Genomic DNA, 19,403 nt, shown 5'->3' on the forward strand with positions numbered 1-19,403 from the left:
CTCCTGGACATTATGAACAATACCATGGGGGGTGTATATTCCTTGTGATATAAGAATAACATCATCCTCTCTCCCCTTGGTTGACAGACAATATATATCAACTTGACTGGACCACCGGATGCCCAGATATCTGGTTAAACAGTATTTCTGAGTGTCTGTGAGGGCACTGAGTAAAAGAGATCACCCTCACCAATGTGGGTGGGCATCATCTTACTCATTATCATTCAGGGTCTGAATAAAACAAAATGGTAGAGGAAGGGAGGATTCGCTTTCTCTCTGCTAGGCTTCTTGAACTGAATCTTTGATCTTTTCCTGCCCTCAGCAATCCTGGTTTGCAGGACTTCAAACTCAGACCGGAATCTATACCACCAGCTCCGCAGTTATCAGGGCTACAAACTACAACATGGGCTTTCTGGGTCTTCAACTTGCAGACGGCAGATTGTAGGGCTTTTTGACCCCCATAATCATGTGAGCTAATAGAGATACAGATACAGGTACAGATACAAATATCTATTCGTTCTGTTTCTCTGGAGAACCCCCATTAACACAGTGCATATAATGAAATTATTAAGACTCCCAGCCTTCTTCCTGCATTAGGCACCCCATGAAGGCCGTATATTCTCAAAGCGAGTCATTAGAATATTACTCTGTAGAACAAAATAAACAGTTGGTCCTTGCCCCATCATCTTCCATCTTGTCCAGCAGTGAACAAGCCTTGCCTATTTCCCCAAAGCATCTTTTTAGAGTATCACTTTTACGTATAAATTGACAGCAAGGAACACCACACAAGATGAAGAATGCCTCCAGCAGAAATGACAGGGATCAAACATAAACAACCAACCAACCTAAAAAGATTCAAAAGAATCAAAGTCAATGCAGAGTTTTGTAGAAAGCATTTTAAAAATCCAATAATTTACATCCTCAGAGATCAAAGCAGCTATATTCATGAAAAAATAATGTAATGTTATAAAAGGACAGAATAAAAAGGGCACTTAGTGATGAAGGTATGATAAAAGAAATAAAATAATCTGATAGTCATTTGTCCAATTAAGTTGAAAAAGTCACAGAGAAAGTAGAAAAGATAAAGAGATAGAAAGTAGGACAGACAGATAAGAAAAACTATCAGCCAAGAAGGTCCACAATCTAAATAATAAATTTTAAAAAATAGATACAATGGTGGGTGGGGGGGGGGAATGATCAAATCTCCCAGGAGAATTCCCACAACTGAAGAATATGTGTTTCAGGATTGAAAAACGGATCAACAGGAATGAGAAAAGACCCATAACCAAAACACTCGATTATGTCTTAGAACACTGGGAATAAAAAGAAGATCCTAAAGCGTCTGTGACAAAACAAAACAGAAACAAAAGTGAATTACATATCAAGAAATTTAGTGACCTGTGAAGCAGAAGGAATTATCACAATATAGAGTTTCTCAACAATTCTGGAAGCTAAAATATTGTGGAACAAGCCCTCCAATATTCCGAGTGAAAGTTATTTTCAACCTAGAATTCTGTGATCAGCCAGAATAAAAACAGTTCCAGACATGCACACTCTGTGGGAAAAAAGACCTGGCGGCAACCTCCCTCAGGGAACTATTAGAGGATATGTTCCACAACATGAGGGTATATAATCAAGAAAAAGGAAGATACAAATTCAGGAAATAGAGAACTCAACTCAGGAATAAGGAATAAGACCTTTCTAGAACGGATGTGAAGAAGACCCAAGGACATCAGTTGAGGGCTGTGCCTTCCAAATTATGATGTGCATAGGAATTACCAGGGGATCTTGTTGCAATGCAGATACTGATTCAGTAAGTCTGGGTCGGCCCTGAGATTTGGCGTTTTTAACGAATTCCCTCACGACGCTGAGGTTGCTGGTTCAGGGACTACATTTTGTCTATCAGGGGTGTGGAGAAAAAACAGTCCAACTCGTAACAAGAAGACTACGGTACAGAGAGAGATACATACAGACATTTATCTCCTTCTCGGAGATAATCAGGGATGAATTAGTGTAAGCCAATAACCGTACAGTAGGGGAGGGAGAGAGATGGAGAAGGAGGAGAAAAAGATTAATATTTTAAATAAATACAAATGAAGAAAAAACAAGGAAGGGGCTGTATTGAGGGCAGCCGCATACATCCAACCTTGTCTCTAGTAGACACCTGAAGAGGAAGGTTGGACCACACGAGCGGATTCAGATTTAGTAGTCTGGGGGTCTCTGGAGCTACCCTGGAAGATGCTTCAGAAAGCCTAGATGCGGACCACGCTGACGGAAGACGCACCTTCCCCACGCCCAGCCCGGGAGTAGGCGGGGCTCAATGCGCCAAGCTCCCGGACCACGCCGACGGAAGACGCACCTTCCCCACGCCCAGCCCGGGAGTAGGCGGGGCTCAATGCGCCAAGCTCCCGGACCACGCCGACGGAAGACGCACCTTCCCCACGCCCAGCCCGGGAGTAGGCGGGGCTCAATGCGCCAAGCTCCCGGACCACGCTGACGGAAGACGCACCTTCTCCACGCCCAGCCCGGGAGTAGGCGGGGCTCAATGCGCCAAGCTCCCGGACCACGCTGACGGAAGACGCACCTTCCCCACGCCCAGCCCGGGAGTAGGCGGGGCCTCAATGCGCCAAGCACCTGGTCTCAGCGGGCGGGCCATGGGCGGAACCTTTCCTCTAAATTGGCGCTCCCGGGCGGTGCTGGGATTCGGATTGGACGCTTTTGAACCCGGAAAGAGTTGGAGGCGCCCGGAAGCAGTCGTGGATCCGGGAATTCTGCTGGCGCTGCAGCTGCAGAATGGTACGCGGTGGCGGGAAGCGCAGGCCCGGCGGGGAGGGGCCGCAGGTACTGGCGGAAAAGCTGTGCGGGGTATGCGGGGCGCTTTGGGTGACAGCCAGTGCACCAGGAGGCAGCGCGTTCATTCATCCAGTGACTATTAAGCTTGCTGTGTGTGCGGGGGCTGCGGTTTGCTGCGGGGACCCTGCCCAGGGTCACTGTTTTCGTTCTCTGTAGGGGTTGGACCAGGAAAGTAGCGCCTCTGCGTCTTCGGCCCTGCTCTTGGCCCATTTCCTGGGGAAGCGGATTAAGCAAACCAACGGTTCATTCGCTCGCCCTGCCAGATTGAGTGGGAACCGATTGCATACAAGACATTGTGTGGGGCGCTGCGGATTCGGGGTCAACCCGCCTGCCTCCCTCCTCCTTGTAGAGCCCCCGGCCTGGCGGGGAGGGGCACAAGCGAAAATGCATTCGACTGTGACTTTTTTGTTTGGGATTATAACGCTGGTGTGTAGAAAGTGCTGTGGAAACACTGAAGGAGGATTTAGTAAGTCCCAGGGGGTGTTAAAGAAGACTTTTAAGACAACTCTTTGAAAATGAGTTTTGAAGGCAGAGAAGATTCTGAGACGTAAAAGTGTAGGAGATATTTGGGCGTAGCGGAGCGTTCGGCTTGGCTGCAGCCAAGGAAATGGGAAAGTAAGAGGGACCTGATCATAAAAGCGCTGCTGAGAGAGGAGGGGAAGAAAGTATGTGCATTCTCTCGTACTTTACTACGATTTCCGAAGTTCTGTAACCACTGCAGTGGCAATAAGGGGAATCAGGCAGGAAAGAAGTGCCATTATGATAACTAAAGTTTTTAGAAAAATTACTCTGACAGTGTTATAAATCGGACAGGTGAAACATTCCTAGAGGGCTTGATTAACTCTTAGAGGGCTATGGGTATAGGCATTCTTCATATTGGGTTATGCATTCTAGGAGTACCAGGGTAAAGGAAAAGTTCAGCCTCTGAAGGGGACAGCTGTCCTAAATTCTAGTTGTTTGGGATATGGAGATGCTGAACTAGTGTGTGAGTTAAGGCACAGCTGAAAACATTCTCTTTGAAGATTCAGTGAAGAACTGCTTTGGTGGAGTGATGCGCTTAACGAGACATAGAATACCAGAAATGATGAGTCTATAGAGACTATGGCCATAATGACCAGCATTTGCATATTGTGTGCTAGGACTGTTCTGTGTATTTTTACATATAGTAACTTATTCCGTGTAACAACCCTATGTAGAGGTACTGTGTGCCCTTTTTGCAGATAAGAAAACAAGGCACAGAGAGGTTAAGTAACTTGCCTAAGGTTGGAAATCAGTAGAGTCAGAGTCAACCCAGGCAACCTAAATGTTACGCAAAATTGCCTTTCATGAAGGCAGATTAAGCCTTTTCTAACATCTTAAGTTGGAGCCAGACTTCGAAATTCTGGCCAAAGACAGTTACAAAAGAAAAAGATAGGATAGCTCAGGGCTTGATATGTTCCTACTGTTCGTATTTGCAGTTGGAGAAGCAACATAATGAGGTGATGAAGAATCTGCTGTGGAGCCGGATTTAAACCTGAGTTTAAATCCCTTCTCTTCCCCTTCCTAGTTAGGGACATAGGGAAGGTAATCTCAGTTTTCTCAGCTGCAAGATGAGGTTAATAGTATCTAGTGCATGAGATAGTTGAGGATTAAATGAGTTAATCCACAGAAGGTGCTTGGAACAGTGGAACAGCTCAAGTTTTCAGTAATTATTTCTTACTACTTGTTTTTACTATTATATTATCTTTACTATTACTATTTGCTATTATTGATACTCACTTTTGATACTCATTTTTCAACAGCCTTTTTGTTCAACGTAATTCTTTTTTAAATCAGATGCATCATAATCCTTAGCATAATAAACTGTTACCATTGTTCAAATCATGATCGTTTTTGACGTTGTGTTAATATAACAAACACCCGTGAACCCATTGCCCAACCCCAAAACTGAAACAGACAATGGCTTTACATCTACACGTGTTCCTCCCCTAGCCTTTAAGCCTTCTACCTGTCACTCATGTTTAGTGTAGCTATCCTGAATTTTGTTTTCCCTTGCCTTTTAAGAATAGGCTTATCTCCTATGAGTGTATACCTAAACAATGTTTATTTTTTAGTTTTTGAACTTCACAGAAAGGCTATCATGCTGGATATAATCAAGAACTTTTCCTCATTAAAATATTTAATATAGATTGGTCCATATTGTGTAGCTATACAGTAACCATTCGGCAAATGAAAGACTGGTTCCAGGACTCCCACACATCCCAAAATCCAAGCAGCATACCCAAGTTCCTAAGTTGGTCCTGTGGAACCTGAGTATATAAAAAGTTGGCCCTCTGTATAAGTGGATCTCACATCCCAAGAATACTGTATTTTTTTAATTTGCATTTGGTTGGGAAAAAAGATTCGTGTATAAGTGGGTCCACAAAATTCAAACCCTTGTTGCTGAAGGGTCAACTATAATATTAGGTGTAATAGTCTTGTTTGGAAGCCTTATAACTATTCTTCTACCAGTAGATATTTCATTTGTTCTGTTTTGTTTGCTCTTGGAATCATCGCCATCATGACCATTTTTGTGTCACCTGATTCATCAATCCACTTTGTAGACGTTGAATGATATCTAACATAAGCATAAACTTCAGCCTACTGGGAAAATTGAACAATATAAATATGAGAAACATCTAGCTGAGAATTTCTCAACTTTAGCACTGTTGACATTTGGGCCAGTAGTCTTTGTTGAGGGTGCCTATCCCTGTGCATTGTAAGATGTTGAGCATCCCTGGCCTCTGTCCCACTGAATGCCACTAGTACCCTTCTTCCAATTCATTACAACTACATAGGGCTCCAAATGTCCCCTGTGGGGCAAAATCACCACCAGTTGAGAACCACTGCTTAAATAGAATAAAAAGGAAAGAACTTAATCCAAAAAGAAAGAATCTGGGTTCCTAGAAAGAAAAACAGATTGCTTCTTAGAAAACTAAACATATATAACCTCCAGTTATGTATATTATCTTTACAGAAATTTGTCAAATATCTAATAGGCATTATAAAACCTAGCATACTGAACCTATATTGCAGTGGTGCTAGAGATGAGTATTGTAACCTAATCCTGGCATTAAAAGGTCTTTTCTGAAATAAGTGGATTTTTGGCCTAGAGTTTAGTGCTATTCTGCTAACTTTGTTAGGAACTGTGGATGTTTAACATTGTTAAAGAGAATGTTTAACCTTCCCTCTCTATTTGGAAAATCAAAAGGGAGGTGTCTGTTTTTATGGCTCGGTAATGATTGTAGTGAATAGCTCAGACACAGCTCTGGATGTTGCTGAAGAAATAGCTTTTTAAATGATGCATTGCTTATATCCAGTTACTTCTGTTTTCTGGTATAATCAATGAATCTGCTTAAAAGACTCACACTTAACCAAAAGAGGGCAAAACGTACCCTTTCTTTATTCCTTTCTTCCTGCTAGTACCTTTTTTACCTTTTTGGGTTTTTTGTAGTTTCCATTATCTTAGAAAAATATATTTAAAGACTTGCTGTGTGGATTCCTCTTAACCATGTAAACTGTTTTTTTCTGTGCCCAAAGGAATTCCCAGATTTTACTCAAATACTATTCAGAGTTTTAAGCAAAACACATATACTATCTCATAGAGTTGTGTGAACAAGAGTGAGTGATGTTGTTATGCAAGGAGAGTTACTGAAATTACTAAAGATAATTTGGAGAAATAAAGTTTCATGTGCCAATTTTCAGAGTGAAAACACAGTTGATGGGAAGAAAAGTAAATTTTGTGAAGCTGATGTCTCCAGTGACCTTCGAAAAGAAGTAGAAAATCATTATAAGCTCTCTTTACCTGAAGATTTCTATCACTTCTGGAAGTTCTGTGAAGAACTTGATCCTGAAAAGCCAGCTGGTGAGTTGCTCCAGAATCATTTTTGTATATATGGAAAAAGTAATAGGAAACAGGCTGGGTATAGTGGCTTACACTCTGTAATCCCAGCTGAGGCAGGAGGATTGCCTGAGTTCAGGAGTTTGAGACCAGCGTTAACATAGCAAGACCTCTTTACTACAAAACAAATTGGGAAAAAAGGGAAAAAAAGCTAGGCATGGTTGCCTGTTCCTATAGTCCTAGCTACTTGGGAGACTGAAACGGGAGGATCCGTCCTTGAGCCCAGTAGTTTGAGGTTGCAGTGAGCTATGATCACTCCAGCCTCAGTGACGGAGCAAGACCCTGTCTCTAGAGAATATATTAATTGGCCAGGCATGGTGGCTCACACCTTTAATCCCAGCACTTTGGAAGGTTGGGATCTCCCACCACTTGGCAGACAGATCATTTGGGCTTGGGAGTTTGAGACAGCCTGGGCAACACAGTGAAACCCTATCTCTACTAAAAATAAGAAACTTAGCTGGGTGTGGTGGTGTACCCCTGTAGTCCCAGCTACTCGGGAGGCTGAGGCAAGATCATCGGTTGAACTGCGGAGGCAGAGGCTGCAGTGAGCTGAGATCACACCACTACACTCCAGCCTGGGCAACAGCAAAACCCTGTCTCAAAAAAAGAAAAAAAATATATATATATATATATAAATTTTTTAAAAAACATAACCAAGGATATAAACAGTTCATAGAAAAGGAATATTTTTCCAAGATATTTCTAGTAAGAAAATATAGTAAATATAGATTAATGCTATAGTAATGCCACTGTCACCTAGTTTATTGGCAAAGGCAAATTCATCACTTTCTGGGGGAATGTGAAGGAAAGTTAGCACTTTCATATCTTGCAGGAGTTTGAGTTAACGGTTCTGCTTCTGAGAACTTGTCTTACGGATTAGATAAACTAAGAATTATGTTGGAGGATATTTACTTAAACAAAAAATGGGAAATGGCTTAAATACCTACCAGTGACACAACTATTCAATAGATCTTCGTCGTTTTAAAAGAATGAAGCATATTTTTAGGAAATAATAAAGTATCACGCCTCAAATATGTTAAGTGAAAAAGAGTGTATATAGAATATGCTACCATTAGTATTTTTTTAAAAGGGGGCGGGGGAGCACAAACATCCCTGTGTGCTTTTCTATGTGCTGGCTTTGTCTCTGAAAGGAAAAAGAAACTGTTAATGGGCTATGATCATTACTTTGCACTATATACCCTTTTGTATTGTTTAAATTTTTTAACTAGTAAGCAGTGTCATACACTATTGATGGAAAAGTATATTGATACATATTCTGAATTTTGCCAGAAAAGAACTGTAGTAGTTTCTTTAAAAATAGTCACATCCGTGTACAAACATTAGCAAAGATGTTCACTGAAACATTTTTAGAACAAAAAAAAGAAATAGTAAATCTCCATCAGTAAGAGAATAGATGATTACCTCTTGATAATGCAGTATCATGCCCTGTTAAAAAATCATGTAAAATAACATTGAATAGCATGAAAAAATATTCAGAAAATTTAAGTGTGACATCGGGATGGAGGACAAAGGCAGATTACAAAACAACCTGTCCCAGTTTGTTACATATTTGTATCTGTTCATGGGGGTGGAGAGTATGGAAATTTGTTACTGTATACTAGACTATTAACTGTGTTATTTTTGGCTAATGGGATGGATGGATTTAGTTTTCTTGTTGTTTTATAAATTAGTGTATGTTCTCTTAAGCTCTGTTTGAGCTGAACAATTTTTCTTGTCAAACTATCTCCATCCTTCTATTCATGTTATTCTTCCAGGAATTTTTTTGCTTCCTTCATTTTTGCCTCCTTATAAAACTGGGTCCTGCCTGGAGTGCTCTCTTTCTTAGAAACAGCAAGGATCCATTTGAAGTTATACATTGTATATTTGCACAGACTTCATGTCTTTGTGGTTTATTAACATTCCCTGTCTGTGATCTGTGAATAGAGAAGGAAGATGGAATCATCTAGGGTTAGGGTTGGCCAAATAGACTGCTTAGAAATAGTTTACTAAGTAAAAGCATTATTTCCTATCTGTCTCCAGAAAGTCTTGACTAAATGTTTTTTCTTTATAGATTCACTTTCTGCAAGTCTTGGACTTCAGTTAGTTGGTCCTTATGATATCCTTGCTGGAAAACATAAAACAAAGAAAAAATCAACAGGCCCGAATTTTAACCTTCATTGGAGGTTTTACTATGATCCTCCTGAATTCCAGACCATTATTATTGGAGATAATAAAACTCAGTACCACATGGGGTATTTCAGGTAAAGGATCTTTTCTTCACCTCTAAACTATAGCTGCTGTCCTGCTAATGGGGATAAATAGTGATTCACTAGCTTCACCCAAGGTGAAAGGTCTATTTTCCCCTGTTGGTGGATATATGAGCCATCTGTTCTTGCTCTTACCATTTTAATCTTCCCTAGGATGGGTAAACTCTTTAAATTTAATCTCGCTAGTTTTTCCTTGCCTTGTAAACTTTTTTTTCTCCTTTTGGGTTCAAAAGAGCTCTTTTGGCCCAGTAAAAATAATTTAGAGCAGCTGTTATGACTTGTGCTTAATAAGCCGTGTGCTTCCAGGTGCCAGAGTGGCAACTAGGAGCTAAGAGTGGTCTCTGGAGTCATATCGGTCGTCTTGTTTATTTTCTGTGTGACCGTGTATCATTAGTGACTGTTAATTTCTGTGACTCAGTTTCTTGTCTTGTAGCAATAGGGATAATAATTGTAGGTACCTGATAGTAATATTATGAGAATTAAGTGAATGCATGCAAGATACTTAGAAGGTTAAGAAATGAACTCCAGGAGGAAAATACCTTGTCCACTTTTGCCAGTAGAGATGCTGTCCTTTAAAGTGAAGGTTAAATGTAAGGTAATAGAAGCAACGTGCCCAGGAAGAAGTACTGTAGTGCGATAGAATGTACATGGGGCTAAGAATTGAATTATACCTAATTTACTAGGACCTTGGCTGAGTAATTGAACCTCTCAGTATTTGTTTCCTCAGTTTTAGAATGATTTGGTTATATATGTGAATATGATCTTTTCACCTCTAATGTTTTACAATCTTTTCTCTTGTTTTTTCTTTTTTTGTATTTGAGTATAAAAGCAACTAGGTTTTAAGAATCTTAGTTTTAGGTTCCATAATATAAGATTTGTCATAGATATTCCTAGGAAACTTGAAGCTTAAAACTGACAAATATGTTTCAATTAAAAAAAAAAAAAAAAAACCTTATAAACGAGACCTTAAAGGAAAAAAAAAGGTCTAAATTATTGTCTGTAGACCTAAAATCCCACTTGCCTGATAATATAAATTATGGGCAGCTAAATTTTTAATGTCTTTTGCTTAAACAGGGATTCTCCTGATGAACTTCCTGTATATGTTGGTATAAATGAAGCAAAGAAAAATTGTATAATTGTTCCAAATGGAGATAATGTATTTGCTGCAGTCAAGTAAGAATATTTTAATTTCTCTTATGTTTGTTTACAGTTTTTATACTATGTTAGTCCATTACAGTGGGGGTGTGAGGGGGCTGGGCACAGTGGCTCACACCTGTAATTCCAGCAGTTTGGGGAGGCCAAGGTGGGTGGATTGCTAAGTTCAGGAGTTTGAGACCAGCCTGGCCAACATGGGAAAACCTCATCTCTACTAAAAATACAAAAATTAGCTGGGGGCATGGTGGCAAACACCTGTAATCCCAGCTACTCAGGAAGCTAAGGCGGGAGAATCACTTGAACGGGAGGTGGAGGTTGCAGTGAGCAGAGATTGTGCCACTGCACCTCCAGCCCGAGCGATAAAGTGAGACTCCCATCTCCAAAAAAAAAAACAGGTTTGAGGCAAGCCCATAATTGTAGATTTCTAGAGATATTAGAGATAATTTTCATGACTTTTACAGGTAGTCTTATTATACTGTTATTTTGTCAGTATTCAAAAAATAACACCTCTTAAGTAACTATTTTACTTAATGAAAATAACACTTGACCTCAAATGTTTCATGGCAAAATCAAAAGTTTTTTTAGATATCTGATTTTAAACACTTGTTAAGAGTTCATTACTTGTGTTTAGTTGAAATAGAAAGGTTTAATAAAGTGAAAAATAGATGCTTATAAAATCCTTGTAAGGGCTCCCTTAGAGCAGGTTGAGCTTCCAGGAATGACAGTTGTGCGGCTCATGATGGATTTTATGTCTCTGCCACCATCAGGAAGCTGGGAAATCCGAGAACGGCTGCCACAGTGGGTGGCTCTAGAACCATATTATCTTTAGTGTAACCTGTGCCAGGTAAATGGATGCCCTACCCTTTGCCTCGTAGCCCCAATGAAGCTAAGAACCAGGTGCTAGGATCTCGGCTACAGCTGCTGCAAAAGCAGATGCCTCTATAGCTGTGCTCACTGATGGAGATCGTGGAAGCCCAGCCTCCACCTGGTATCTTTTCTGTCTCTGAGATTTCAAAGTATTGCAGCTGCTTGGAAGAAGCTAGGTCCCATGTGGAGCCTAAGCTAAAGAGTAGTATGGGAAATACAGTAAACTTTGATCAGGAAGGGATTGGAATAGAGCTGAGTGAGCCAGTCTGTGCTCTATCAGCCATAGATGTGATTTGAAGCCATTTCATTTGTCAGTGGCTGTGTAGTTTGCATTGTAATGAAGAAAGCAAACTTCACTTCAGACACAAGTAGATTGTTTTGTTTGGCCTCTTTTAGTATTGTCTTTTTCAAGGGCTTTTGTTCACTGTGATTTGATAATACAAATTTGCAGTAAAGCAAGTTCAAACAAAATCAACCTAGTACAACCACTAGACTGTGCCGCATGCAGACTGGTGTATCTGCAGGGCAGCTACATTGTAGATATCCAAAAATGTTCTTTCTTTTCTAATACCTTTCAGTTTCCTATAAAACATAGCTTGGTATTTGTAATTTGTAAGTTCTTTTATACTCTTTGGATTTATCATTCAATTTAAATTGGTGCCATCTTTATTAGAACTGTTGTTACTTACTTGCGTATTGTCTGTCTGTTGCACTAGCATGTAAGTTCCATGAGGGTGGAGACTTTGTTTTGTGCACAGTGTCTGATCCAAGTAGATGCTTCATAAATATTCTACAAATACCTTGGCATGTAAAACATCTAATTTATTCAGGCTGGGCAAATAAATATTTGCACTAGCATGTAAGTTCCATGAGGGTGGAGACTTTGTTTTGTGCACAGTATCTGATCCAAGTAGATGCTTCATAAATATTCTACAAATACCTTGGCATGTAAAAACATCTAATTTATTCAGGCTGGGCAACATAGTAAGACTGTCTCTTTTTAAAAAACAAACCTGATTTTTTATTTGTATTATTAGTCATGTTTGTCTTAATAGAAATCTTTTTTTAAAAGAAAGATAACATAATAGTGGTCATCTAACATAACCTAAGACTCTTCTGGTACCTTTTTTTTTTTTAAACTAATTGGAGAACACAGTGAAAGGAAAAAAAAAATACATGGTGACAATGTAATTTAGGTAATTATCATCAAGTGAGTATTTGAGGAACTACCTCCAATAATTTATCAAACACAGATAAAAAATTACTTGAGATATAACAATGTTAGTACTTCTAAAGTATTACAGTGGTTTTAGTTTTTTTGGGTACCACATCCTTAAATCAGCTAATCAGAACACTTAATTTCTTTATATATTTTAAAATTTATTTTTATGGCAGAAGGAGTAAGGTCTTTCAAGGTAGACCTCTGATCACCAAATGTTAGGCCCAGAGAAAGAATTGTTTCTGCAAGATTTAATAGTAATTAAAGAAATACAAATTAAGGCAGCAAAAGATTTTTAAAGGTTAAAGAATGGTAATAACCAATGATGGTTAGGGTATAAGAACCCTTACTGATGTGTTAATTGGTAAAACCTTTGTAGAAAGCAGTTTGAAAAATGTTTAAACAACCATAGTCTAAGATTTCTTAATAGATTACATTACCAGGTACTGTGTGAAGTAGACATTTATACCCTTAAGTTTGCAATTCCACTTCTAGCTCTTCATCAAACATATTTTGGACGGGTACAGAAATATGTGTGTTTATTACAGATAGTTTATTCAGTGAAAAAACGGCAATAACATATACAGCAATAGAGAAGATTAGGTAAATATAAACTATATGCTATAATACCTTGGTATTGATTTGTTGAATTTGTTATGAAGTGAGCAAATAACAATAGTGTAGAATGATTCTATTTCATACTGTCTCGTGCATATGGAAATAAACATACTCAATTTTTAAATGTCCTTGAACAGCAAAGTTAGGAATGATTTTTTTTTTCCCTTCTACCTTTTTTTCTTCCCTAAAATAACTGGGGCAAATAGTTTTGACCTTGGGTCAGATACTCTTAGGGTCAAAACTATTTGTGATTTAAAATGTTGTTTTTGCACCAATGGCACAAAGGTAATAGTGGATAATACTGTTGCCACCTTGGCAGGAATCAAGATAGTGCCGCCAGAATTAGCAGCAGTCATTGGATTATTCACAGCAGTAACATGCAAATGTGTTTAAGAATGTTTGTGATGGAGCCAGGCATGGTGGCTACTCAGGATGTTGAGGTGGGGGCATTGCTCGAGCCCAGGAGTTCAAGTTTATCCTGAGCAACATGGCAAGACCCTGTCCCTGAAAAATATGGCAGTGATGGAGTATACATGTATTAGATGTCTGCCATTGAGTATATATCTTTAACATTCTGTGATGAAATAGGAAATACATGGAAAGCATCTCACATACTGAAGTACTGTGGTCTGAAGGGAAAAAGCACTTGTGTGGTTGGGTTTTGAGATGAACTTTTTCCCAGTTTTAGAAAGAGTGACTCAATGACAAACTCTGGTTATTTGGATCTAGATACTGGCAGAAATTTTCTCAAATGAACCAAAGAAAACAACTGACTGGCTATATTTTTTGCGAGTGATAAAATTCAAGGTTTCGAACCAAAATTAGATTGAGAAACTTGTAATACCACTGTGAGCTCAATAGCTTTTTTTTTTTCTAATGTTATGTAATGGGGTGAATTTGATATGTAAGTTTCAACTTTTACATCTAATAACTTAGCCACTATTTCCAAAGGGCCATTGCATGATGCCATATAACATGCTTGGGTATAAATTTGTTTGCATTCAACACATTTTAATGGATTTAAAGTCAAAACACAAAATGTTCGTGTTCATGGCTATGGCTTCAGTTGTACATTGCACCTTATCTTTAAGCATCATATAGCAAAGTGTTAGATTAGGTTTAGACAGAGACAAAATCTTAGAGATAGTCATAATAATGTGATATGTATAGGGAGGCAACTACCAAGTGCCTTCAATAGTGGTGGAGGTAAAAGAGGATTTTTTATGTGGGCTTTGATGGATGCCTAAGAGCTTACTAGAAAGAGTGGGAAGAAGAATGTTTTAGGTGAGGGAGCACTACGTGTGTGAAAGTCATAAAACTTAAAACTTGACTAATCCCAGTTTTGCAAATATCTTTTAAATCTTTATTGTAGACATTAGAGTGCTAATATAAATTTGAACCATATTTTCTCTTTCTGTGACTGGCAGTTTTTATTAATACTGCTTTTCTCTTATTTGAAGAAAACTGTTAGGGATTTCGAGAGAAGTGTTGGTAATTACTCTGTGGACTTATTCTTGCATGGAATTTGACATTTTTAACTTGGCTCAACTTCCACAGGTCTTTGTACTTAGTACAATGGCCTGCAATATAATGAGGACTTTTACTTCTTTTTCAGATTATTTTTGATGAAAAAACTTAAAGAAGTAACGGATAAAAAGAAAACCAATCTCTTAAAAAACATAGATGAAAAACTCACAGAAACAGCCAGAGAACTGGGGTACTCACTGGAACAGAGAACCGTGAAGATGAAACAGAGAGAGAAAAAAGTATGACTTCAATCTGATGGCCTCTGTTTCACTGTTTAGCAGATGTTTTTCTCCTCTTGATTCCTTCCCATCTCTACCCTTCTCTTCTCTAGCCCTGTCTTTAAGAGCCAGATGCAGTCCCTCCGGGGAGCTAGGAGGATGACATTGAAACGGGATGGCTCCTTTGGCTTGATACACTGGTTGAATTGCATAACTAGTGATATCACTGCTGTGGTTGAATAACTCATGCTAGTATTTACCATTTTTCTAATCTTGTTTTGTCAGTGAGTAACTTCATAAAGTTATCTGAAAGCTGCTTTGTACATAATGAAATTTACATACATACTTTTTCTCCAGTAAACATGTACATAAGCAGTGCTTCCTTCTTTTTCCTTATTAATCCCATCATTTCCTTTTGCATCTCTCCTGATGTCTGCAGTGTGAGGGGAGTATTTTGTAAAGGAGAAAATACTTCGTAGTGTTGGATTCTTTTGGTTTTTCAGCTGTAGATTTCAGGGTAAGTTAATGACAAGCTGGAAGATTTCTGCTTTGGAATAAATGAGAATTCTGAAGGAGTTTGTTCTTAGGGCCTCTGGGGAAAAACATTTGTCACTGGAATGAGTGTTCCCTAGTCTCCTCCAGCTTCTCACTGTTTGTCGGCCCTTGCTGGTTCATCTGAATGTTCTAAGCTAAAGGGAGAATTTGCTATTCCTTAATAAACTAGCACTGGTAATGAAGTACCTTGCTGGTTCATCTGAATGTTCAAAGCTAAAGGGAGAACTTCTTTTTAATAAAATAGCACTGGTCATGAAATGCCTTAGTGTACTTAGGTATTAAAATCCTACTGAAGTTTCTACTCTGATCTTGATTCAGCTACAAGGGTGATATTCTGATAAGTTCTAGGTACTTTTTCTTTAGTCCTATAGACTGGAAAGTTTCTTAAAACATACATTTTAATGAAACTCATTATAACATGGCATTTTAAATATGAAGATTTTATATTGCCGTTTACCTTTCTGGTTATCATAGGAAGCTTGTCCACCTTGTGACCAGGAGAGAAGGGTAGCATTTGTAGTCTGGTTAATATATTCCTAATTTTTTTTCGTTTTTTTTTTTTTTTAAGTTTTTGTATTCATTTTATGTTGTGTTATTTAATTTTTATTTTTATCTTTTTAATTTTGTTCCCATAGGTTATTGGGGTACAGGTAGTATTTGGTTGATGAGTAAGTTTTTTGTTTTTTTTTTTTTAATTTAAGTTCTGGGGTTCATGTGCAGAACGTGCAGGTTGGTTACATAGGTATACATGTGCCGTAGGGGTTTGCTGCATCCATCACCCGACCATCTACATTAGATATTTCTCCTAATGCTATCCCTCTTTCAGCCCCCTACCCCCTAACAGGCCTCAGTGTGTGATGTTCCCCTCCCTATGTCCATGTGTTCTCATTGTTAACTCCCACTAATGAGTGAGAACATGTGGTGTTTGGTTTTCAGTTCCTGTGTTAGTTTGCTGAGAATGATGGTTTCCAGCTTCATCCATGTCTCTGCAAAGTACATTAACTCATCCTTTTTATGGCTGCATAGTATTCCATGGTGTATATGTGCCACATTTTTTTAATGCAGTCTATTATTGATGGGCATTTGGGTTGGTGAGTTGGTTCTGTCTTTGCTATTGTGAACAGTGCCTCCAATAAACATATGTGCATGTGTCTTTATAATAGAATGATTTATACTTCTTTGGGCATATTACCCAGTAATGGGATTGCTGGGTCGAATAGTATTTCTGGTCCTAGATCCCTGAGGAATTGCCACACTGTCTTCCACAGTGGTTGAGCTAATTTACACTCCCACCAACAGTGTAAAAGTGTTCCTATCTCTCCACATCCTCTCCAGCATTTGTTGTCTCTTGACTTTTTAATGATTGCCATTCTAACTGGCATGAGATGGTATCTCATTGTGGTTTTGATTTGCATTTTTCTAATGAGCAATGATGAGCTTTTTTTCATGTCTGTTGGCTGCATAAATGTCTTTTGAGACGTGTCTGTTCATATCCTTTGCCCACTTTTTGATGGGATTGTTTTTTTCTTGTAGATTTGTTTAAGTTCTTTGTAGATTCTGAATATTAGCCCTTTCAGATGGATAGATTGCAAAAATTTTCTCCCATTCTGTTGGTTGCATGTTCACTCTGATAGTTTCTTTTGCTGTGCAGAAGCTTTTTAGTTTAATTACATCCCATTTGTCTATTTTGGTTTTTGTTCCCGTTGCTTTTGATGTTTTAGTCATGAAGTCTTTGCCCATGCCTATGTCCTGAATGGTAATGCCTAGGTTTTCTTCTAGGGTTTTTGTTGTTTTAGGTCTTATATTTAAATCTTTTATCCATCTTGAGCTAATTTTTGTCTAAGGTGTAAGGAAGGAATCCAGTTTCAGCTTTCTGCATATGGCTAGCCAGTTTTCCCAACACCATTTATTAAATAGAGAATTTTTTCCCCATTGCTTGTTTTTGTCAAGTTTGTCAAAGATCAGATGATTGTAGATGTGTGTCATTATTTCTGAGGCCTCTGTTCTGTTTTGTTGGTCTGTATGTCTGTTTTGGTATTCGTACCATGCTGTTTTGATTACTGTAGCATTTTGGTATAGTTTGAAGTCAGGTAGTGTGATGCCTCCAGCTTTGTTCTTTTTGCTTAGGATTATCTCGGCTATGCAGGCTCTTTTTTGGTTCCTTATGAAACTTAATTTTTTCCAGTTTTGTGGAGAAAGTCTATGGTAGTTTGATGGGGATAGCATTGAATCTATAAATTACTTTGGGCAGTATGGCCATTTTCACAATGTTGATTCTTCCTGATTGTGAGCATGGAATGTTTTGCCATTTGTTTGTGTCCTCTCTTATTTCCTTGAGCAATTGTTTATAGTTCATCTTAAGAGGTCCTTCACATCCCTTGTAAATTGTATTTCTAGGTATTTTATTCTCTTTGTAGCCATTGTGAATGGAAGTTCACTCATGATTTGGCTCTCTATTATTGGTGTGTAGGAATGCTTGTGATTTTTGCACATTGATTTTGTATCCTGAGACTTTGCTGAAGTTGCTTATCAGCATAAGGAGATTTTGGGCTGAGACGATAGAGTCTTCTAAATATAAAATCATGTCATCTGTAAATAGAGATAATTTGACCTTCTCTTTTCCTAATTGAAGACACTTTATTTCTTTCTCATGCCTGATGCCCTGCCCAGAACTTCCAATACTGTGTTGAATAGGAGTGGTGAGAGAGGGCATCCTTGTCTTGTGACTGTTTTCAAAGGGAATGCTTCCAGCTTTTGCCCATTGAGTATGATATTGGCTGTAGTTTTGTCTTAAATGACTCTTACTATTTTGAGAGATGTTCCATCAGTGCCTAGTTTATTGAGAGTTTTTAGCATGAAGGGCTTTGGAATTTTGTCAAAGAATTTCTCTGCATATATTGAGATAATCATGTGGTTTTTGTCATTGGTTCTATTTATGTGATAGATTATGTTTATTTGCGTATGTTGAACCAGCCTTGTATCCCAGGGATGAAGCCAACTTGATCATCATGGATAAGCTTTTTGATGTGCTGCAGAATTCAGTTTTCTGGTATTTATTAAGAATTTTTGCATCAATGTTAATCAGGGATATTGACCTGAAATTTTCTTTTTTAGTTGTGTCTCTGCCAGGTTTTGAGATCAGGATGATGTTGGTTTCATAAAATGAGTTAGGGCAGATTTCCTCTTTTTCTGTTGTTTGGAATAGTTTCAGAAGGAATGGTAGCAGCTCCTCTTTGTACCTATGGTAGAATCTGGCTGTGAACCTGTCTGGTCCTGGGCTTTTTTTGGTTGGTATTACTGCCTCAATTTCAGAACTTGTTATTGGTCTATTCAGGGATTCAACTTCTTCCTAATTTAGTCTTAGGAGGGTGTAAGTGTCCAGGAATGTATCCATTTCTTCTAGATTTTCTGGTTTATTTGCAGATAGTTGTTTAAAGTATTCTCTGATGGTAGTTTGTATTTCTATAGGATCGGTGGTGATACCCCTTTTATCATTTTTTTATTGCATCTATTTGATTCTTCTCTCTTTTCTTTATTAGTCTGGCTAGTGGTCTATTTTGTTGATCTTTTCAAAAAACCTCTTGGATTCTTTTTTTTTTTTTTAAGGGTTTTTCATGTCTCTATCTCCTTCAGTTCTGATTTGATCTTAGTTATTTCTTGTCTTCTGCTAGCTTTTGATTTTGTTTGCTCTTGCTCCTCTAGTTCTTTTAATTGTGACATTAGAGTGTCAATTTTAGATCTTTCCTGCTTTCTCTTGGGGCATTTAGTGCTTTAAATGTATCCCAGTGATTCTGGTACATTGTGTCTTCATTCTCAGAGGTTTCAAAGAACATCTTTATTCTGCCTTCATTTTGTTATTCATCCAGTAGTCATTCAGGAGCAGGATGTTCAGTTTTCATGTAGCTGTGTGATTTTTAGTGGGTTTCTTAATCCCAAGTTCTAATTTGATTGCACAGTGATCTGAGAGAGTTTGTTACGATTTCTGTTCTTTTGCGTTTGCTGAGAAGTGTTTTACTTCCAATGATATGGTCTATTTTAGAGTAAGTGCTGTGTGGTGCTGAGAAGAATATATATTCTGCTGATTTGGGGTGGAGAGTTCTGTAGATGTGTACTAGGTCTGCTTGGTACAGATCTGAGTTCAAGTCCTGAATATCCTTGATTAATTTTCTGTATTGTTGATCTGTCTAAAACTGACAGTGGGGTGT

At 38.5% G+C, this 19,403-nt stretch overlaps 1 protein-coding gene across 2 annotated transcripts in view; it reads left to right on the plus strand.

Annotated features, from left to right (window-relative positions):
* Positions 1-2,591: 2,591 nt before the first annotated feature.
* LOC101046111 (histone PARylation factor 1) overlaps positions 2,592-19,403 on the plus strand; it is a 45,240-nt gene continuing 28,428 nt past the window's right edge. Inside the window, exons 1-5 of one of the 2 annotated variants that reach the window (XM_003928149.4) lie at positions 2,592-2,841; positions 6,577-6,736; positions 8,844-9,033; positions 10,114-10,212; positions 14,514-14,664. In XM_003928149.4, the coding sequence (XP_003928198.1) occupies positions 2,794-2,841; positions 6,577-6,736; positions 8,844-9,033; positions 10,114-10,212; positions 14,514-14,664 (648 nt within the window). In that variant the 5' untranslated portion in view covers positions 2,592-2,793. The remainder of the gene's footprint in view (positions 2,842-6,576; positions 6,737-8,843; positions 9,034-10,113; positions 10,213-14,513; positions 14,665-19,403) is intronic. The other variant, XM_010338739.3, reaches the window with a different exon arrangement.

This window comes from Saimiri boliviensis, chromosome 2 (genome assembly GCF_048565385.1).
Source record: "Saimiri boliviensis isolate mSaiBol1 chromosome 2, mSaiBol1.pri, whole genome shotgun sequence".
Taxonomy (NCBI): domain Eukaryota; kingdom Metazoa; phylum Chordata; class Mammalia; order Primates; family Cebidae; genus Saimiri; species Saimiri boliviensis.